Below are 22726 nucleotides of genomic sequence, written 5' to 3' on the forward strand. Positions count from 1 at the left end.
GGCAATATCTACCAAAATCTGCTTTATCCATCAACCCTCTTATTATTAATAATAATGCGAAGAGACCAACCACCAAGAAAGCTATGGCTCCTGGCGGGTGAGTACAGCAACAACACACAAGGATCCAGATTTCAGAGCCTTAGCTGGCCTCAAAACTGCCAGATATTCAGGCGGCTGATGATGTCAAAAATATTTTTATATCCCTGTAAGATCAGACTGATGAACTTTCAGATGTAGGCCTGTCAACAATTATCCTTACCAATTCAAAGATAAGCCCCTGCTTTCCCCATATAAAAATGGATTCTGAGATCACCCAAAAATAGTACACAAAGCTTTGTTTAAGAATAAATTCCACTGCTGCCCACAGGAGGGTACTAATTGTCTCCTGGAGACCAGACGCTGAAATAGAGTGACAGCAGTGCGGGAGAACACTGCTCAGATGGCAGGCACCACAGCAAGGGACGGCGTTTCCCAGTCTCTCTGAATTAAGATCTTGAAAAGGGTTTCTCCTCCCCACAGGATGTAAGCAGTGCAGTCCATGCAGCATACGACCCAAAACTTCCTTGCAAAGAATGGGAACAAACAATCTGAAGGACGTTCTTCCAACTTGTTCTTCTAGACCCCAACACAGCAGCTTGGAAACTTGATCTTCTCTCAGGCTTTTCAGGAGCAAATGAGTTGAGAAACTTAAGCAAGGGCTACCATGCTGCCACTGAGGAGTCAACTGCAGAAAAACTCCAAACACTTTGATAAAAAAAATAGAACTTAAAAAAGAAAAGCACCCAAAACTGCCTCATACTTCTTTAAAGGTTATATCAAAGTGGTTTATATTTAGATCATCTACAAACAAAAAACTGCTTCAAGGTAAAAGTACAGAGACACGTAATTTGCACAGTTCAAAATGATTCAGGGAGTTGGTGTGTGTGTCCATTCCGTTCTCCCCCCCTTAGCGTAGCTGACTTAAAAATGTATTCCTACAGCATTTGTGAAGCACTGGGAGCTCTACGCATCCAAGCTTTTAAGTCTTTTGGGGCAGGACAGCCATACTGAAATTTATGAAGCAAAACAAAACAAAGAAAACCCCTGCGACAAAAAAAACCCACCTCAAATTTGGGCATTACGAGAAGGAGGATTATAATTAGCAGAAGTTTCCTCGATTACTGTAAAAGCTTGGTAATTTACTTCAGCAGTTATTTCCAACAATTCATAAAAGCCCCAAATGAAAACACAGCACCACTGCATTTCTCAAGAAAACCAAAGCCCAGCATAGAGGCACCATCCTAACAGATCACGCTGGTGCACAACGTTGTTACAGGTTTATCTGACTTAAATCGTTGGGGAGCAGCGAGCACACAAGGGCATAGGGGTGGGCAGGCAAGTTAGTGAGACAACATGTCGCTTTGTCTACACACCTTACGAAATACACTCCTGAAACAATCCCACAGAAATAACTTCCTTCAAAAGAGACAATATCAGGTTTAAACTCATGCAAATGATGTGCTTTTTCTTAAGTAGTAATGAAACTAGTATCTGAGCAAGTGGTATAGTAAGGACAAAAGAGCTGTTAAAAATCGCCTCCTGCTCTTTCACCCATCTCAGCTACAGAATGAGGCGTGGACATTTATGAAGCACAAGTCTTCTCTTAGTAATTGCTCAGAATCCTTGTTCATCAAGGAAAATACTGTTGTCTGTACTAGTGAAAACCACTTAAAGAAATCCCATTTTTTATTCCATTTCAATTCCCTTAAGACACTTTAGCTCAATAAATCACCACCTGAATGCAAGTTCTTTATCCCACACTTCAGTTTCTAAGTCTTTGCACCATTTCATATATAATCTGTAAAATAAATGCCCATTATTCTTAATAAAACTAAACGAATAGTCCATTATCCGTGAGCAGCTTCTTAAAAAGGCCAGCATAAGCACACAATAGGCACAAGCCTAAGTTAACGAGTTCGTTTCATTTCTCAGTATTTCCCAGCATCATCAACTGGGAAAGATGACAAATTTGAAACAGACCTGGCATAGTTTCATGGAAAACCACCAGCATAGAGCCTACCCCATTTCAGAGCTAAAACGTATCCTGAGCCTTAATATCATGAGGTTGCCTTTGTCATCAAATACGTTAAATTTTGATGCTGCACTATTATGGTTCCAAGCAGAACTTCCTTTCTTTGCAGGAGAAAGCCACAACCTCTATCACCAACCGAAGCAGCAGAGGACGGCTCTTTTACAGCATGGCTAATGCTCATCCTGCTCCACAGTCTTTCTACAAGGAAACCGAAGACGAGAAGGAGGGAAAAGGAGCAGGAAGGCACAGAGGCATCCTTCTTCCCACCGCGTGAGCCTGCAGGGCCACCGCTCCGGGATCAGGACCAAAGCCGGGCTGGCGGAGGAGGACGGGGAGCCCCAGAGAGCGCTCGAGTCCGGATGGAGAGAGGCCACTTCACCAGATGCTGCCTCCGAGCAGAGCTGGCGGCAGGCCCCGCTAGGCCAGCCGGGCTCTTCCCGGCCTCGGGGCTCCAGGAGAGGCCTGACAGCCCCGAGCCGGTGCTCAGCCCCACCGAGGGGCCGCGAAGGCCGGCAAACACCCGCTCCCACCCCTCGGCGGCGCGGGGCCTTACGGGCCAGGCCCCGAGGAAGATTTACAGGCCCTGCTCAAGGCCGGCGGCGGACGGGGGGGTGGGCTCGGGGCAGGAGGGACGGCAAGGCCTCCACCAGCCCGCCCCAGCCCACCGCCGGAGCCCAGGTCAGAGCTCTGCCCTTCCCCGCGGGAGCTCCCAGCTGCGCCGACCCCCGGGCCCAGCGAGCCCCCGCCGGGCTCCACCCTCCACCCCCCCCCAAAGGTCCCGCCGGAGCGGCGTCCCCCCCAACCACGGGGCCGTGCCACCGGCCCGCCCCCCACCCCGTACCTGCGCCCCCCGCGTCAGGCCGCAGCCGCTGAGCTGCCCATGCCGCAGCTGCGCCAAGATGTTGGTGGCCGCCGCGCGGGCGCCGCGCCGGCCCCCCCCGCCGGGCCCGGGGCCCCCCGCCGCCGCCGCCGCCGCCATGGCTGCTCCTCCGCTCGGACGGAGACAAACAGGAAGCGCCCCCTCCCCCCGCCGCTTTGTACGGAGCGGCGCGAGGGACGCTCCGCAGCGCCCCCGCCCGGGCCTCGCGCGCACTGCGCCGCCGGCGGGCCGCGGGGGGCGCTGGGAAATGTAGTCCGTCGGGGGGGGGGGGCGCGCATGCGCAGAGCCGCCGTAGGGCGCGGAGCATGCTGGGAAGGAGGAGGACCCGCCGTCCACCCCCCGGCCGCCAGCCCCACGGCGCGTGGGGAGGTTGCAGCGGGACGGGGGGGCTGATCGCCACGGCCGCGTACTCGCCAGCCCTTCCCCCGCCCCTTGATCTCTGCCCGGGGGCTGCTGAGGCGGCAGGGCCCTGACAGGAGTCGCCTCACCTCTACTCCCAAGTTTATTTCCATCAAAATACCTACATGTACCTTACTTTTCTTATTAATTTACTATCACCAGCTCGAGGGGGCAATTCACACACGCAGCAGAACTAAAATCCTTAGCACTGCGCCCAAGGAGCTGTCCAATCCAATGACAGAAATGACAGAATAGAGACTCGTGATCACACGAAGAGCCACCAGACAGACCTTTACCACACAGCTGCTCTGCCCCGCTGGACTCACACAACCTGCTGAGGCAGGTGCTCTGCTCCACACCAAAGCAAAACAGTGTAAATGCCTCCAAGGGTTTAGAAAAAAACAAACAAACACAAAGTCAAAGGAGACACAGTGTTGGGAAGATGAGTGCTGGGGAGCAAGTTCTTGACAAACACCCAGGCAGCAGCTCAGAGGGACCCGAACACCCCACTGTCATCTAGAGTGGCTGTTGCCTGCCCCAGGGAGCAGCCTGGCTCCGATTCTTGGTGAGACAGCAAGGACACAGCATACACTATGGATGCCCAAAATCATGACTGCTTTAAAGGCAGGCCTTAGTTCATCTTCCATTTTACCTGAAAGGAGGGTGCAGAGAGCTGGGGATGAGCCTCTTTAACCAAGTAATTAGTGATAGGACAAGAGGTAATGGCCTCAAGCTGCACCAGGGAAGGTTTAGACTGGATATTAGGAAGTATTTCTTTACAGAACGGGTAGTCAGGCGTTGGAATGGGCTGCCCAGGGAGGTGGTGGAGTCCCCATGCCTGGAGGTGTTCAAGAGGCGGGTTGGCATAGCCCTGAGGGATATGGTGCAGTTGGGAACTGTCAGTGGTAGGTTAACGGTTGGACTGGATGATCTTCAAGGTCCCTTCCAACCTAGACGATTCTGTGATTCTGTGATTTTAACTTCCCTTTGTTGTACAAGGAACAATACAACGCAATGGGGACACTGGGGATTAACATGATGCTTAACAGCACTGCCTAACCCATGCTGTGATGGCATCCAGGTGATGCATTTGGAAGTTTTACAGTATCAGGTTTTACATCACTTCTCACCACCATGAATAATGTGTGGGCCTGATGATGATCACAGTTTTATTTGTAAAAAGCAAGATCTGTTAATGGATGACTTGCTGTTTAGATAAATTGCTGTTCACAGAAAGCCACTAAGCACTGCATTTGAAGAAATGCAAACGTAGCAATCTTTTCACTTGCACACTCACACTGACCCAAATACAAAAGGCTGCTCTGTCCCCTTTCCTAGTGCTTCCCCTGCCCCGCCTCCCTTGCTTTTTGGTATGTTTTTTGCCGTTTGCCAGCAATTCATGCGAAGGTCTGACTCTTTTTCCTCTACCTTCTCCTTTGTTAGCCCCATTAAATTAGTCTTTCAGAAGGTGTTTGACCTTCCATCAATCCACAGCCTCTCCAAAGCCAAACAATTATTTTTGAAATACTTCAGAAAATCTGGCCTTATGGGTTGGGCTTTGCAGGCTGCTTAGAGTGGAGGCAAAAACCAGAAAAACAAACAATTACAAGGACAGCCTTGACAGAAAATTCTAAATTTGGTTTCTGTGCTATCTTTCACAACTCGACAAAAATCCAGTTTCCTTCCAGCCTTTGGCAGATGCCATGAGTATGCGCTGTAGGTGGGACCTTTTGAGTGTTGACCTGCCTCGTTTGGAAGCCATCCAAAATTGCCACTACCCATCTGTGTTTCACACACATCTCATTTTGGATTCCTGACAAAAACTCCTCTATGTTCTGTTAACATGACCAAGCGCTCACCATATTGCTTGATTGGAGCTCTCCCTCCAGCTGGAATACACTAAAATAGATCCGCCATCTCTTCCCACAGATATCCTTCATTGTGAGGCCCCTGGGAGGAGTGGCAGCAGGAGATGACAAGTTTTGGCTTTATTTTTTTTCCCAGCTGACTTGTGATAGTAATTTTGAATCCATCAAGTTCTCACTAACAGCAGAACCTCTTATGTTATACATACACGGAATGGAATCTGATCTCTTGTGGGACAGCCAGACACTGACGATTTCATCCCACCATCCCTTAGAGAGATTCCCAAACATCTGTCCTTCACCACATTGCCTACGAAACAGCACAACTTGTACATGTGCCACTAAGGTTCAAGCATGCTCTCTGCCCTTCAGCAGCTAGGCCAAGCCATACAGTTTTCCATTTAAAGAAAAGGCTTACTAAGGATCCAAAGAAATCATATCACAGTTCTTTCTGTTAAAAGAAAGTCTTAGTAAGATGGTAGTCGCTCTCAAATACTGGAACAAACCAAAACTAAGGCTGTCTTGTGTTGTTCTGACTCATCCATCCTGTAGCATTAATCAAGATCCATCCACACTCACTGTAGAACTGTGGACAGATCAGTTCTTGCAGCTCCAACTGTGCTTTGGAAAGATCGTACCTCCTAAGGCTTCTGCTACTGAAGCCTCATAGGTGAGGGTACCAAAATGCTGTGGTTAGCAGAGATCTACTGTGTTGGTAATCTGCAGCTTGTCCCATAAATCCTTGTTTTCCTCTACTTCATGGGTGGGGCAATACTGAGAAGAATCAGGACCGAGCACCGAGCTAAGCCATTGCAGAAGGCCTGCATTTTGTCTACAGATTAGACAATGCATAGTGTATGAGATACGAGCAGCTGGAAAAGAAAAAGATAACATTATGGTTACAAGGAGCCACTGACAAATGCTCCATCTTTGGCTAAGAATGCCTCAATTTTAGGGTGTTCCACTCTTAGTACCTCCCCTGCAACAGCTGTCCCACCTGCTAAAAGGAAAGAAGTACAGAACTGGAAGGGCCTGTAGAGGTTATCAGTCCTTCCAATATGTCTGTCTGTCCAAAGTTGCAAGTGTCTGTTAACGCTGTTTACTCACAACTGCAACAGGATTTCCCTCCTGAAGAGTGCAGATTTTATGTAACTTTACAGCACTAGTGCAGATCGAGACAAAACCAAGTTTCTCAAATCATACCAGCAAAGACTGGGCATTCACCCAGTTGTATTTAACTGTTTCACTGGCCACATGGATTTATATATCCTGTATCTCTAACCCACTCAAATGACTACAGCTTGTTTGTGCTTGCTCCAGACTCCTCACTTTCCAGTGGGCTTGAACAAAGTCCATCACTCTTCTGCCCCCTTTTTTCCTTTAGAAATAAAAATTCTTTGTAACACTGCTGATTTCTCTCTTTCTGTAATTGCATACATCTGTCAAAAACACTGATAACACACTTAACAGTTCAGATTTGTCAAGTCAACTGGACATCAAGAGGTTTCACGCTTTTCACCTGGTAAGAAAAAGACAGAAATGAGAGGAAGGGTCACAAGGAGTTCTCTCACTGCCTGCTGCAGGGAGCAGCTTATGAACATCTGTTCAGCTGTCTCCTGCACCAAGGGAGAGCTGCATTTCACTCTGAACCAAGTCCCCTTCCATCCTACCCTTATGCACGCTACACATACGGCTCAGCTGGTCCACCCTGAGGCCAACTTCACTGACCGGAGTGGCTGATGCGGAGTTACACAAGCGAGGCCCCAAAGGGAAGTTTAAAAGAGGAAGGAAATGGGAACGTTTCATAAGAAAAGCATGTTACATTCTGTAAGAATAAATCAAGCTCCACTGCAGGGTAAATCAAACCTTTGCTAGTCTACACTCCACCTCAGTTTACAGATGATATTACCTGGCTGCTTACTAAACCAGTTTCAGGCAGGTGGCACTGACCCCCACTGATTCTACATCCAGGGGAACCGAGCACTCTTCCGTGTTGCAAGTGCTCTCCTCCCCCCAGGCCATCCTTCACGCCCAGCAGAATGCTAGCTCTACAAATCTGGGCCTCCACCTCAAAATCAACAGGTTTTCTCGACTGGTCATTAATCTGTCGAGCAAACCACGTGTTCCTAAAGAGGCCAAAGGGAAAAGGTGGAGCACATCACAAAGAAAACTTGTAGGCTCAGAAGTGAAGTCACAGCTAGCAATCCCTGCTTTTCCCCTTATGACAGGCAACTGCTCAGGCTCATTTTTATAGAGCAAAGTAAGCTGTGGACTGTGAGTAAGCCTGTAAAACTTCCAATACGAACTCACAATGAAATAAACAAGGTACCTCTGACCTGTAGACTTTTCTTTCTCTTTCCTAATACCTGTGTGCTATTCAGGCAACCAACTGGTTTGAGATTATCAACTTTACAGCATTAATAGCTGATACCCAAATCACACCTCATGAATGAGCAGTAGCAGAATTTAATGGGAAGCTATTTCACTTCATAATACAATTCACATTGTGAGGTACGACACTTCCATTATGAAACTATAAAAATATATTCCCAGAGTCTGAATCAAGTTCAATAATTTAAACTTATCATGAAAACAGAATCAGGTGTTATCTAGGAAGACCTGTCCCAGTACTGCAAGTTTAGAGTTAAAAGATTGACTTGGGCAACTCAAGAGGGAGTGTGAGCTCTTCTTAAAGTTCCTCTTTTCTCCATCTTTCTCTGAAGAGGCATCTTCAGGGTCTTTTGCTCTTTCCCCTTCACCATGGTCAGAAGCTCTTTGTAAAGTGAATTTCTTGTTTTTCTTCAGTGAGTAAAATTCCCGCATCAAGTCTTCCACCTCCCACTGCTCTTCCTTACGCTTCCTACAGCAGTGTAGCGCAGCAGGGTCTATAGGATGAGCTTCAGTGTTGAAGACGTATCCTCCAGCATTCAGGACACATTCCCCGTATGGTGTAATCACCACATCAAAGACTGATCCATCATTGTGAATGAAGTTGTCTGGGTCAAACAGCAGGTACAAGTATTTTACTGTTTCAGCCAAAAAGAAGGATTCCATGCGATTATCCAGCCTGTGATCTCTCAAGTCTTTGATCTACAAGAGAAGAAATACAGTAAGTTACAGTTATATTTTTAGGGGGAAAGGTAAAACCAGCTTGCAATTAATTTCAGTTAAACAGCACAGTATGGCACCAATTCACCCTGTATTTTAAACAGCTGTATGCAAATACATCAACAATGTTTTAAATTAGCATAGTCTAGTGATAAGGAACAGGAAACCAACAATCAGGAGAAACACATTTCCTACCTGTGTGAGGAGAAGAAGGGTAAGTAAGTTTTCCATCATTTCCCCCACTAAAAAAAAATCATAAGGCTATTACCTACTTCCCAAATAACAAGGCCTAATTCCCAATACTTATAAGGAGTTTTTTTGTAAACTAGAGATTGATAGTATGTTTGAAATCTTCTACTAAATTATTTTAGAGAAATCACTCACTGCAGTTCTCCTGTGTTTGATCAGATTTGCATGGCATAGCAGGAAAGCACAATCACACAACTGGCAGGCAGAGTGTCTGCACATAAGCCTTCCCACTGAGCTGGAACACCGAGTACCGACCAAGGTACTGGAGGCAGGAGAAGCTTCTGATGCTCTCCCATGTTTTGAGTTCTGGTGCCACAGCAAGTGACAGAATTTGTCCCACTGTTCAGGCTGCGAGGGAAGTTACTACCAGAAACATGACCAGCAGTTACCCAGATCAGCTTCACAGAGAAATACAAGGGGTTTGTTTGAAAAAAGAAGTCATGTTCCAACCACAGTGATCACTTGACTCAATGGCAAAACATCATTCATGAGAACACTTTCTAAAAGCTGATTTTTTGCAGCCACTTAGCCGACTCAGCAGTTGACTCAGCACTTACAGTTGCAAATCCACAGTCCACCTTGCTGATTTTCTCTATGGACTCCACTGCATCTCTTCCCAGTTCTAAGAGCGTGGGATCTCTCGTAGCACGGTACAGATACATTGCACTCTCAATCAGCTCTGCAAAAAATCCCCAAACATTTCCAACCATAAAGATTACCAAACCACGCACACAGGGAAGATGAGATATTCCTTGAACTAATTTAAAAATACTACTTCAGGATGATCAGGAAAACAGTCTAGCTTGCCTTGGATTTCCTCTGGCTCAAAGCACAGATACTTGCTTTTACTAAGGATGTGCTACAAAGAAATTCACTCTAACCAGAACGCATCAGCTCAGGTAAGAATGAATCATGCTCCCCTCCCACATTCAGGGAGTGGGAGGGGAGCAAGAGAGAAAAGGATTAAAACTCAGTTGTCAAAGGAAGAAAAGAAAGATGCTTCTAGAAAGGCTTGCAAACAAGAAATTCAACCCCCCAAATACAATTTTTAAACAACATCACAAGCCTCTGAAACAGGGGTATCTAAGACACCATGAAAACAGGCACTAGGGAAATACTCTATATAGGCAACATATGCACTGTGTTGTGTTTACTTCCTAAAGAAACAGGTCTTTTTGGTTGCTGTAATACCTCTGAAAGTTAATGCTGATGAGTATTTTTGGTAGAAGTGTCCAATGTGGGTGTCACCTGAACACTCAGACCAAAAGGAAATTAATTATCCTCATTTACAAAGTTTTACTGATCAGGTGCGGATTTTTTTAATTGCAGTATCACAGACATCACATAACCCATCTTATAGGTTGAGCTTTACTAGTGCAACTGGAATTAGTTTAATTCAGGAACTCAACAGAACTAGAGTGGTCTATTCATACTCACTTTCACTTCTTAAATTTGAAGGACACAGGCAGCACATTAATGTTTTGCATGACTTTAAAACATCCCCTGTCAGACAGTCTAACTCTTAAACATGTCAAATCCTACATCGTCAGCCCAGTTCATTAACAGGCCCCTGTTACATAGTAACACTACAGTTTGCTTCCTTTAAAAGGTAGCCCTGCCCTTGTGAAGGCAGAAGGCAGAATGTGTAGCTTTGACTGTGGAAATCACTGGTAAAATGCACACAGGAACTAAGTCAAAGCAAAAGTGGGGAGGAGCTTTTGGAAGGCAGGTGTTGCTAACATTTGATCTTACCACCAGAGCCAAAGCAGCACTCCATGCTCCTCTTTATTTTATTTCTGCTTACCAGGCCTGAGTGGATATCCTTCCCTCTTGTCCACCGTGTAGCCCTGGGGAATGTTGTAGAACTCAGGCAGCCCACCAAACTGCTTCCAGACAGTGTAATAGTTGAGGAAGGTTCGCATGGCATTATCTACATCCCCAATTAGGCTCTGAGAGAGAGGAAACAATTAACAAAGCAACATCTGGGTGAAGAAGAAACAGCCCAGGAATTGATGCAATAACACTGCTATAGTCAAAGCAAGAGATAGTGACAGAACTGGGCTGTTCAGCAGGTCTGAGCAGTGTAACTAATACTCAGGCACGATGCCTTAAGAATAGGTAAGACTGAAGAGGAGACAGATGCTGCTTTCTGTTGGATCACAATCCGCACACCTGAAATAATATGAAGTCTCTTTGATTTTTAGTTTGCAGAAGCTTGCATTTCTTCAGTCAACATTTCTTTTAGTCAGTCACAGCATCCAGTCTATTTCAGTAGGGATAACAAAGACCCAGACCAAACCTAAGCACTGATGAGAAAGCAAACCTCTCAATGGGAAAGCATTCACACAAATAAAGCATTTATGAGGTGGTGGAAAAAGAGGTGTGATTGCCTTTTTCCTTAGGTTCCCACCTGGATTATGAGACCACTGTCAGTGGAGTTTGCTACAACAAAACTGCTCTCCCATCACGGTTAAGCGGAGACTTTTTTTATAGACCATAGATAAAGTCAACATCTGCTCTTCTACAGGCTCAAACTACTGTAGATTTTACCAGAGATCAAAACAAACTTTTAATCAGCACATACCCACATACGTGGGTTATATTTGTAACTTTTATATTAAAGGCTGACCCAAGACAGATGACCATATGCTACTGGTATGACAGCTCTTACCTGTAGGCCTGGCCAGTAGGCTTCCAGGGACTGAAAAACAGGCATGGACACTGTTCCTTTGTACATCTGAACCCAGAGGTACCAGTCATCAAACTTTGTGTAATTTTTGATAGCTTTGTTATATTCTATAAAGAAACATAGATGGGTAGGTAATCCAACAAAAAAGTCCTTTTTTAAGAATGAGAAGCCCCTTTTTCACTTGAGCCATGTCAAGTGAATGACTTCTCAGGATGCTCACTTTGGTAACTCTTTGTTATCACAGGTTTTTCAAAAGTATTACAACAAATGCTTCAGGAACAGTCTTGAATGTACCCTATTAGGTTCTTCATCTTCTTCTTCCAGTCCCACATGCAGAGTTTTCACAGGTGCAGTCAAGGAGGCATTCCTGAGACCCTTCACACAGAAAACAAACTGCTCACCTAGAAACATGGACATCAGCTCCTTGTCCTGCAGGAGAATGGCTCCTTTCACAAGGTATTCAAAGTAGGAGTCCACTCCCGCCCCAATGCCAGCATCTTGGGCCACCCACTTGGCCGTTATCACATCAATGTGGTTACCGACCTGGAACAAAGTGAGGGAGGAGGAAAGAGGGAGTTAAAGCGGGAATAAAGCACTACTAAATTATAATTTAAAAAAATCCCCACAACACCACCACACAAGAAAACGTTGACCTTTTTTCAGACCGTCTATTTCCCAGATTCACAATGTCCATTCCAACTAGCATTTACTCCATTACAAGCCAGATTTATCAGAGAAGTACAAACTGCAGAAAATATAACTTTGGAAATTTATGCTCATGATATAAACGCTGCACTGAACAAAACAAAACAAAACACCACTATGCTACTGTAAAAATGCACAATTTCAACATGATGTGTCTGGTCCTAATTCCAATCTTACAAAAGAGTAGAGAAGGATGAAGAGGAAGAGATTCAGAGATGGAGGCCAAGGATGTCAAAGGCATGAGAGCTGCCATGCTAATAATTAAATAGATCCTTTAATCCTCAGACTCTTCAGCCTAGAAACAGACCCAGCTGATGGAGAACAAAATACACAATCGTGACTTGCTTAGCAAAGGAAAAAAAACCCCAGCTATTCAGTTTCTTGAACAAGGATTAGGCGTATAGCTATAGAAATTAACTGAAGAAAGACTGATCAGGAGAGAGTAAACACAGAAATAATGCTTCTAGCTCTGGATATTCCTAAAACACCAAAGCTGTCGACTGGTAAAATATCCTGGTACACTTGCCATGCCCTTATTTTCTTTGATAGGCCATTGTCCCACGAGGCATTAGACAGACCTTTTATCTGTTACAGCTGCTGTTACAAAAACTGCAATACCCAGCAGAAGGCATTTGTCTCCCAACCGCATCTGTTACAAACCAGAACAATGGTGTCATGTTGGATTGTACCACTGAAGAAGAGATGTGGATGCTGCAGGTGTTCAGGAACAATGTCAAACAGATGCCTTCAGCCCAGTTATTAGCACTGTGGTTATTTATCTAGTTCTATCTCATCTCTGTTTATGCTCTTTTATGCTTAGAATTGCATCCACAAAACTATAGAAAAAGCAGGCCAGCAAGTTCAAAGTCCATTCCTGACTCACCAGCCCAATATCTGACCGATTTTTCCACAGTGCCTTCAAAGCCTTCCTGGCAACATCTTCAAACACTGGGTCACCAGTAAGGTGGCTTAAAGTGGCAAATTCCACTATAAATGTACCAATTCCAGCAGTACAGGTAACTGGGGTCTCCCCGGGGTTTACTCCATGCAGCAAGTTCACTGTTCCATATGGCATCCCAGTTGGGGTCTGAAAAGCTGAAACAGTATTTTTGGTTCACAGAAGCGTTCACTGTCATGTTTGACAGACTGTCAAGCAAACATGTGCCTCACATTCCACTACACACGGGCAAGAAATGGGACTGGAGCAAATGCAATAACTGCAAAGAACGAAATGAGTAGAGTGTGATCGCGGGAGGGGCAGGGAGGGTACCCCCAGTGAGACACAGTCCTGGGAAGGTACTGCAGATCTTCTCCACCCTGCCCAGAGCAGCAGAGCGCGGCCCTCTCTTTACAGCACAAGCAGCGTAGTCAAAATGCAACTAGACACACTGGTCAGCAAAGTGCAAACACTGAGCTTGTGATTACTCCATGGCAGCCCAGGGTGCACACCACACAAGGGAACAGTGCCATGCCCGCAGGGCAGCCCACAAAGGAGTAGATAAGGCTGCATCTTCTTGTCTTTACAAGCTGCTGTTTCAAAGCCTTTATTTATTATTTATATTAAATATATTTCCCCTCAACAAACTAATGTGTTAAGAGCATACAACATTTAGCATGCATAAATACAACTGGTATCATGCCCTTCACAATGTTTGCCCCACCAGCTAAACTTGCTTTGAGCTCAGGGAACGCAGGAGTGTTTTATGAGTTCACACACCAAGCAGTGCCACCTTCATCAGACACACCAGTCCCCTCAGGAACCACGGTACGATGACACAAACTGGACAAGTTCTCACCCGGTAGGAGTTTGCGAGCTGCTTCCTCCGCCATCCTCAGGAGAGGTCCGGAGCACGGCCAGCCCACTTCTACTTCAACACCAGCCTTCTTCGATAGCAAGTGAGCGGAGAGGAGACCACCCACCACTGGAAGGTGCACAGTAAGAATCCCATTAAAGAATGTGGGGAGGAATAAAATCTGATACCAGCTGTATTTATCATGATGCAGAGGCAGCATTTACGAGGAAGAAAAGTGAGATGGCTCACCCTTAACAGCCTAAGAATGGTTTGCTTCTTCCAGCCTGTTTGCAATGGGTAGCAGATATATTTCTTCCACTATTTTAGAAGCATCAGATCCTACTGGCCCTACTACACCTGCACTGTCCTGCAGACAATCAGAGAGCTAACAGTATAATGAACATGAACCTCTATGAGAGGAATTGTTTCACTTCTTCCAGACAGCTCAATACTATGTTTGTGTAAAGTAATACAGCATACCTTCTTAAATTCCTTGGAGAAAAGTGTCTAGGCCAGAGTCAGGAATTTCAGTGTGACTGACAGAGGCAGGGAGTTATCAGCCCTTTTCACAGGCTTGTCTACTGTCTCATAACAAGCACAAACAAAGAAATTACACTGCTGCAAAAATTGGCTTCACGATATTTGACAGGAGAAACAAAAAAAAAGCACAACAGTCTTGTTCCCTGACAGTGTCTTTTAGTTGGACAGCACTGAAGCAGTTAAGCAGTTAACCAGGTATAACACTCCAAAGACCTTTTCGATTTCCAAGAAAAAGACAAGTTTTACTTTATGACGCTAAAGCAAGAAATTAATAATCTCTGTTCCAAAACAGTATGTAAAAAAAGGTAGTATACAATTTGTACTGTTTCAGTGGAAAACATGTTTATTCCAAAGCTCAAAACCTGGCACCAGAATATTGAAACTGCCACGTCTACTTCTATGTGCATTGAGGCAGGAAGCAAAAAGGTGAGGTGCAAAGACAAAACGGAAGTGACATTTGTTTGGGATTTTGCTGTTTGTTTACGTGTCCTGTTACACTGCCTTACAAATTCATTCTGACCACTACCTTGCAGTGCCTCTGTGTACAGTTCGGAGACTCATATAGGAAGGAAATCCAGCATGAACACCACGGAAGAAACCCACCTCACCTCGAATGTTAGTTTCAAAGACAGATGCATTGACATCAATATCAAAATCCACCCCTTCCTGCAGCACACTGACAACTCTCTGGAACTCAGAAACATTTCCCAAGATCTGCAGAGGGAGCAGGACAACAGAGAACAAGGCTTAGAGTTCACACGAAAACAAAGGTGCAATTCAATGTTAGGAGCTCATTCTAGTCTTGTTTTACTATTTTGTGAAATCATTAATTACAAATAACACAAAAAAAGTAACTGACAGTTTAATCTCCTTTCAAAGCAATTTCTTCACACACTTTAGGTCTTTATTGCAGAGTTAGGAGGTGTCAGGGGTGGGGAGCTCTGGCCACCCGCCTCCCAGGGCTGGAGCAAAGTGAAGTGCAAAAGCTCCCTGGTCAATTAATAACCGATTTTCCATCACTACCGCGTAAAAACCAGGTATGAAGGAGGCTGGCAGCGGCCCTGCGCGGGCTGCAGGCCGGGCTGCTGCCGCGGGCGTGCCCAGGGCCGAGCCCCGGGGGTGGGGGCAGCTCGTACTCACTAGCAGCGTGTCCAGGGCGTCGATCAGCGTGAGGGAGAAGCTGTGCGAGGAGAGAAGCGCGGTGAGGCCCGGCAAAACGGGGCTGGGGGCGGGGGGGGAGCACGCCCAGCAGCGGGGCGCCCCAGGCCCGGCCCCGCGGTGAGGCGGGGACAATGCCCCGTCCCGGGGACGGCCCCTACCTGCCCCAGGTGTCCTGCCCGTCGCACGTCAGCGGCCGCAGCTCATCGTAGGGGAAGGCGCTCTCCAGGTAGTGCTCGTAGGCGTGGTAGAACATGGCACGCACCCGCTCCCTGAGGCACAAGCACAGACCGCTCAGGCTCAGCCCCGGCCCCGGCCCCGGCCCCGGCCCCGGCCCCGGCCCCAGGCTCGGCCCCGGCCCCACACTCACCTGTAGGAAGCGACGTCCAGCCCCGGGGCGACCGCGCCAGTGCCCGCCGGCGGCGCCGGGAGCCGCAGCGCCCAGAGGCAGAGCAGGGAGCCGAGCCAGCGCAGCATGGCCGCGCCCGCCGCCGCCCCGCCCCGGCCGGCCGCCAGCCAATGGGAGCGGCGGGGCGGGCGGCGCATGCGCATACGGCCGGAAGCGGCCCGCGCGGCACCTCTGCTTCCGGGCGCTGGGGGAGGGCGGCAGAGAGCGGCTGGGGCGGGGTGCGGTGCTGTGCTGTTCTCTGCTCCGCTCCGCTCCTCCGCCGTCCCGCCCTCCTGCGGTAGCTGTCGCCAGGACGGGAAATAGCTGCAGTTACCTGGGCACAGATGGGGGAGCTTCCTGCGCTCCTTCACCGGAGGCCGTAGCTCCCCGCCGCAGGGGCCTGGGGGGACGCCCGGGGGCAGCAATGAGCCTCCTGGGCGGGGCGAAGGCGCTGGGGGAGCTGGCGGCACTGGAAGGGCAGCTCGCACACCTGAAAATAAATGTAATAAATACTATGGTATTTTTATAGCAGTGATGCGTTACCACTGATGGTACCAGCTGCTTGGGAAGCACTTGTCCCATTGTTACAAAATTATTTTACCAAACAATGTTTAACTTCGTATTTAACAAGGCCTGAGCAATTAAAGCGTAGGGAGAAGATAGCCTGACCTTGAGAATAGATACGTCCTGGCAGAATTGCTTAAACAAGGTGGATAAGAAAGAACAGCTTGGTCAGACAACAGAGTTGGAAAACATCCAAGGAGAAGAAACTGTGCTTAAAAGACTTGTGACCATAAAAAGGAAAAAGGAGTTGGGGGATAACTCCCCAAACAACCACCCAAGACCCCTGCAAATGTGTAGTGTAGTTTTGCAATGCCAGCATTATGCAAATGTAGTAGATAGGCAGAAAGGCAGAGATTTCTTGGAAAATGTATGAATATTCATGTCTTTAAGGTACATAAAGGATGAACTTTTGTTTCAGTGCATACACGTCAGGTGGAGCAATCCTCCGCGCATCCAGTGCTGCAATAAAGAGAATGCCTGCTTCTTACTGCTTTGCTGGTGGTAAGAGGTTTATTCCTAGTTTTGGTGACACCGTGTGGGAAGAGGAGAAGGTGCCTGGCACTGCTTCTGTGCAATTACTGTCTGGCAGTGAGGCTGGAAATGGCCCAGGGTATTTGTGAAGCAATTGGGAGATTCCTAGCCTGTAAGCCTTCCTCCTAACAAACCATCCTCATGCTCTTTCTCTCTCTAATTCAAATCCAACTTGCAGTGAGTTTTCTGTGATGCATCAGGACCTGCTTCAGAGAAGCCAGCGTCCGGACCCGTGCGCGGAGCCGTGTGGTGGTATCGCCCTCCCACGCTGCAAGTGGGCTTCAAATCCTGGCGTATTCCCCCGTGTCAGAGCAGGACTGGCTCGGCGGCAGCTGGGATCGAGCAGCCCAGTTCGCTGCAAGAGGAGTGAGTCCCTGGGGGTATCGGTGCTGTGGCTCATGTCAGGGAAGATTTCCGAGCCTGTACTCCCAGCGTGATTACATTGATTTTAACACCCTGCTGTCTAACCAGCAGGTTGCATTTTAACATCAGAGCAATTGGCAGGGCTCTCTCTACACCTGCATCTTCAGGTTTTGATTGATCCACAGTAAATCCTTCCCTTTCTCCCGCATATGTGCCCGTAGGTGAGGAGGAGTGAGGTGGGACCCTGGCAGGGAGAGCAGAAATGAGAAGCGATAAGCCAGTCCTTTGCCTGGCAAAGTGGCAGCGTGTAGAAATCAAAACTAAACCAGCTTGCTTGCAGGAGAGGAAGGGACACAAATAACCCAACACTTCTCATCTCATGCCGGCGTTGAGCATCAGGGAGGGCTGGCTGTTGCTTGATGTTCTTTGACTAAATAAACCCACTTTTACCCCAAGGCTCCTCGCCCGGGGCCATCCCACTAGGTGTCAGTGCACACTCGCGTACCAGCGTGGCTGCACGCAGCTCTGCTCCGGGGAGGCAACAAAAAGCCACCGAGTAATTTCGATGTATTGTTCATTTGCTGCAGCTGTAATTTAGGTTTCTGGGGCCATTTATCATAAAGCTGTCTGCTTTCTTATTCCATGGCTCAAGGCTGCTGGAGTATATCTTGCTGTGTTCCTGGGAGAATCAAACTATTGGAGCTGATTTCACTAAAAGCTGTCACAGTACATTACTGGAGCACATTTTATTAAAGTTCATTTTCCAGACTTAAATTTAACAGTGTTCTAGACCACTGTCATTTACCATATACTGGAACAGTAATTTCTCTATCAAAGTCAGTTATTGAATTCTAAAAGTTGACTGAAGTATTTTTGAAACAGATACAGTATGTGAGTTGAAAGAAAAACATGACAAGACAGAGGCAGAGCTGTGTCCCTCCACCAGCATCAGAGGGAGAGCGGGAAGGTGGCAGCGCACTGCCACCGTGGCCACGGAGGAGGCGACTCCATGGAGGCAGCATCACGGGCACTAATTGCACAAATTGAAGTTTGGTAATCAGTCGCTGCACCCCGCTAAGCACTTGTAAAATATTTACACGGAAGAAATGCAGCTAACTATAACAGAGTTGAGCTGTCCATTGCAAAAGAGCTTTCTGTCTCTCGACCTGCAAGCGCTGTGAATAAGCAAAGACCAAAACAAGGGATGAGCTGAGGTTGGTGTAAATGGGCCTGAATCGCTGCTGCAGGGACTGACAGGCAAGAGAGCAGCGGCTGGGAGAGCCAGCTGGATCAAAACTGAGTTGGTTGTGAGAAAGCTGCTTTTGGTGCAGTGCTCATCACCCTCCTTACTGCTTCTGAGAGCACTTCAGGCAGCTGAGCACCCTGGGGTGGATTTGGGAGGCAGCCAGGGCTGTGTCCTCCCAAGCATGTGCTGCTCTGCCTCCGGACATAGCCACAGGTATATGGCAAGCCCCGCTGAAGCAAGGTGACTTTGTTGTTGCCACCACAAGCTGCACCACAGAGGGATGAGAAAACTGGCTGTTGAGGGCCGGGTGAGAGCTGCTGCCATTGCCAGAGGGGAGGGCACCTTGTTGGAGCTCAGGGTGTCGCACAGCCCCTGTGCCTGGGATGAGCAGCGGCTCCCGGGTGGTGGTGTGGCAATCGCCTGTGTGTTTATGAGTAAACACAACTACAGCTGGTGGGATGGAAATTACTGGGGGGAAAGGGTGGTTTTCAACGTGGCTGTGGCATATACTAGAGGAATATTAATGTGGTCTGTACATAATATCATACAAGTTACATAAGCTTTGATGCAATAAATCAAAGAAGATGTAGGGAGTGGTGCTTCCAAATGGACAGAGCACGTTACTAAAATATTTAGGCCGCATCAGAGTTAAGTGCTTCTTCAGATGCCTCACTCCAGCTTGTCAGGCTTTCCGTCTTTATGAAAAGGCCACTGGCAAAATAATACAAAGTTTCATTTGGATGTGGGAGAGTCTGTAATTATAGGGGCGTTTAACACTTTGGTTTATGACATCTTCAGGCTGAGGACTTATTTACTACTTGCTATTACCATAAGTGGTGCTGTTGCCCTGCTTGCAATTTTGATGCCCCATTAAGATGGAAACTATGTAAATCAGGATCGTCCATTAATATTTATAATTCATGGTGGAATGTAGGAGTTTGTCTGTAATGAGAAGAACCGTAAACAGGAGTTTTATGAACACTGAAAACTGTTGCTAAGGTGGTTCTCTTGAAATAATTTTCCTTTGCAGCCGAACATCAATTCTTAATTTTAGTAGCATGCATAGCAGGATGGAAACGATGATTGATTTTTCTCCAAGTGCTGTGGGCTGCTTCAGTCGAGATTTCACTATAAAAGACTAGACATTTCCAATTGCTTTTTATAAGTTCAGAATTGATTTTATTTGTTTAGCACCCGACTAACATAATAAAAGAAGAGACAAGAAATACAGTCAAACACAAGACACAGAACACCTATGGGCTACCTGGTTTCTCACCTTCCTTTGGTGCCATGATTTTAAGCCATGCTGCAATTTAAAAATAGAGCTCGACTCGTAGCTGCCTAGCTGTGACTGGTGAGGTGTCCCACTGCTTCACAGCCCTGCTCTCCCAGGCAGGGAGTATCAACAGAGTAGCTCCCGCCAAGGTGGCACTTAGCAAGTAGAAACGACAACAAAAGATGAGAAAGGAAGAGCTGATGTGGCATCACTCCACCATGCAGCTTCCCTGGCTTCAACTGGTTCTCTTTAAACCTCTTACTGATTTTAATTTCACTAACTAATTTAACTAACCAGCATAGTTGCAGAAACTGTAGGTAAGCACCACCCAGAGAATTAATGCAGCGAGAGCTCCTATTCCAGACAGGTCTCTTCCAAACAGGGTCATGCAGAAGCTGTTTGCACTGTGTTCACAAAGAATTGTGGCTCTTCATAGAGTTTGAATATTTTATGCAAGTCTGTCTTGCCGTTGGGATTTTGACAAGTGAGAAAGCAAAAATAAAACCGAGCTAGCATTGATGTGTCTTGGTTTTTAGTAGGGGGATTTATGGCACCCACATTACATGACATCGATAAAGTCCAAAGCTGCCACACTCAGGTGAATGAAGTTTCATTTTCTTTATCTGAGCTGGGATTTTCCCATAGGGACTGTGACTCTGATATTTTTTTACCACAAAGGTTTAGAGGTGTTCAGATGATTGGTGTCTGTAGAATACAGATAGGTGAACAGAGGATAGGCAGCATTTCATTTCTCTTTTACATAAATTCATCATGTCCCCAAGGGCCAGGGAGCGGGTATGCAGCCTTTGGGTGCAGGCAGGGGAGAGGTGTGGGTCTGTCTGCTGTCAGCCCCTTATGCCACGAGAGTCAGGGATATCCGCAGAGGGACTGCCTTCTGCATCTTTTATTTTTCTTGGTGGGCTTGCAAAGATAGAAAAAAAAAAAAAAAAGAAGGGACAAGAAGGATTATTCAGCCTTACGCATGGTGGGAAAGGGGTGGGAAGTTTGGTTATCAGCACCAGTGCAGCCAGGATTTTGACCCTGAAGTTCAAAAACCTTGTATGTCTGGGAGAACCCCCCACCTTTCATATTTGCATGGAGAACATGGTAAGGAGGACTGAGTTTACAGCTGGAGAGAAACAATGAGAAAACCCTCCTGTGGCTCTCTGGAAACACAGAGAGATGGCAGAGACATTTTATTCCCTAGTTTTTGACCGTGTAGAACAAATTCACCGAAACTTGTCACTGAGCAAGGATCTCCTGCTGTTAGGTAAAGGTTGGAACAGAGGTGAGTTTGTTTCTCAAAGCAGGAGACAAGGACTGTGCTGGAGCGTGTAACTGCACTGGTAACTGCTGCCAAAGCGGGTGCGGGACCAGGGGGAGGTGGGTTTGGAGCTGCTGTGGGGCTTCCCCTTGTATTCGGGAAAAGGGAATTCTGTCCAGAGGTTTTGGGGTGGGGGGGACAGGGGAGGAAGGGGGACACTGCCAGCAGCCACGCTGGGACAGTCTGGGCTCAGGCTGGGGCTTGCACAGGAGCCCGAGTGGCAGAGAAGACAGCCTGCTCCTGGCTGACACCTTTCTGTGGTGTGACCTGAGTTGCACGGAGATGCACTGGAACAGATCTGGAGGAGTCACTTCTCTGAAAGCAGATCTTTGCTTTCAACCTAAAGCTACTTTATTGCCACTACACAGTGTGTGTCATATATATGACATATATTAAGGCAGTCAGGTGACAACCCTCATGGCTACCTTCTGTCCCTAGGCTTATTTTCTGATGTCATATATATGACATATATTAAGACAGTCAGGTGACAACTCTGATGGCTGCCTTCTGTCCCTAGGCTTATGTTTTGATAGGGGTAAATAGTAAGCTCCTCCCTGGTACTGTTGTTTCAGTCTGCTTGGGGTAATAATCTGGCAAACCCTGAAAGACATTGTTCTCTGTGAAAATTACTTTGATAATTGCCAATTTTGTGACACTGAAATTACCATTAAAACAGCACAATCAATCTCTGTAAATGGTCATCAACAGAAGGGACCCCCCTGCAGTTCTTGGGAAGGGGATGGTTTGCAGTGGGAAGCCAGAGCAGAGGGAAGCCCCATCCCTGCTGGGATCTGTAGGGTTTTGTCACTGGTTCCAGCGACATCTCCCATGGGGCTGTCTGCTCCTCAGGGCTGGCTCACAGGAGCCAAAGCCACATGAAGAGCACCGATGCCTGGTCCTCGCACAATCTGTGTGAGACCCATGTGCTGGCTGCACCTTGCTCCTCCCTACAAGAGGATCTGGGCAACTAAATACAGCCAAACGCAGCTCAGGCTTTGTTAATTCTCAGTCTTTCAGGGATCCCATCAATTGCCTGAGAGAGAAATCACAGTTGGGTTTTCTGGAATAAATACCTGCTTTTTTTTGTCCATGCTGTTGGCATGTGCCTTCAAAACTTACATCCCTCTTTCTGCACTCACGCTGAATAGAGTAACCTCCTCCTTGTGAGGTCCTGGCCTCCTTTCCTGGGCATCTACCATAATGGCTTTTTCAGTGTCTCATCCATGTTTGATGAGAAGGATTCAAGCAGCAAGCTGATTTCGTTAAAAGCTCTCTTCTTCCTGTAGGTAGAGGCCTCTGAAGAAGAGGGGAGTTCATTAGCAAAGCTGGAAGGAAACCTTTGCATGCTGGTAGGCTGGACTGGACCCTCCTGGAGAGCAGGTGAGATGTGCATTGTAGGAACCCCCTCTAGCATGGCTGAGGGTCAGAGCAGAGCCCGCAGAGCAGCAAGGCATGGCGACTGGACCCATCAACACGTTGGCCCGTTTGCGGGGCTGGCCCATGCCTTGGAAGCTGAACATGTGGGGTGTAAAAACAAAACACAAAGGTCCCTGGATTAATCTTGGCTTCATTATTCC

At 47.2% G+C, this 22726-nt stretch overlaps 2 protein-coding genes across 3 annotated transcripts in view; both read right to left on the minus strand.

Annotated features, from left to right (window-relative positions):
- Positions 1-3050, minus strand: part of TRPC4AP (transient receptor potential cation channel subfamily C member 4 associated protein) — a 38110-nt gene extending 35060 nt beyond the window's left edge. The window contains exon 1 of the mRNA XM_074888152.1: positions 2913-3050. Within this exon, the coding sequence (XP_074744253.1) occupies positions 2913-3050 (138 nt within the window). The remainder of the gene's footprint in view (positions 1-2912) is intronic.
- A 4615-nt stretch (positions 3051-7665) lies between these two features.
- On the minus strand, positions 7666-15957 carry EDEM2 (ER degradation enhancing alpha-mannosidase like protein 2). 2 transcript variants are annotated; one of them, XM_074888130.1, is made up of 11 exons: positions 15828-15957; positions 15619-15729; positions 15440-15479; positions 14908-15013; positions 13763-13888; positions 12850-13061; positions 11663-11804; positions 11244-11368; positions 10377-10521; positions 9130-9251; positions 7666-8305 (listed from the first exon to the last, which is right to left on the minus strand). In XM_074888130.1, the coding sequence occupies exons 1-11, from the start codon at positions 15932-15934 to the stop codon at positions 7814-7816; spliced, it is 1728 nt and encodes a 575-aa protein (XP_074744231.1). In that variant the 5' UTR covers positions 15935-15957; the 3' UTR covers positions 7666-7813. The 2 variants fall into 2 exon arrangements, with proteins under 2 accessions (XP_074744231.1, XP_074744232.1); XM_074888131.1 differs by lacking the exon at positions 13763-13888.
- Positions 15958-22726: the final 6769 nt, after the last annotated feature.

The sequence above is a fragment of the Strix uralensis genome, chromosome 18 (genome assembly GCF_047716275.1).
Source record: "Strix uralensis isolate ZFMK-TIS-50842 chromosome 18, bStrUra1, whole genome shotgun sequence".
In the NCBI taxonomy this organism is placed as follows: Eukaryota; Metazoa; Chordata; class Aves; order Strigiformes; family Strigidae; genus Strix; species Strix uralensis.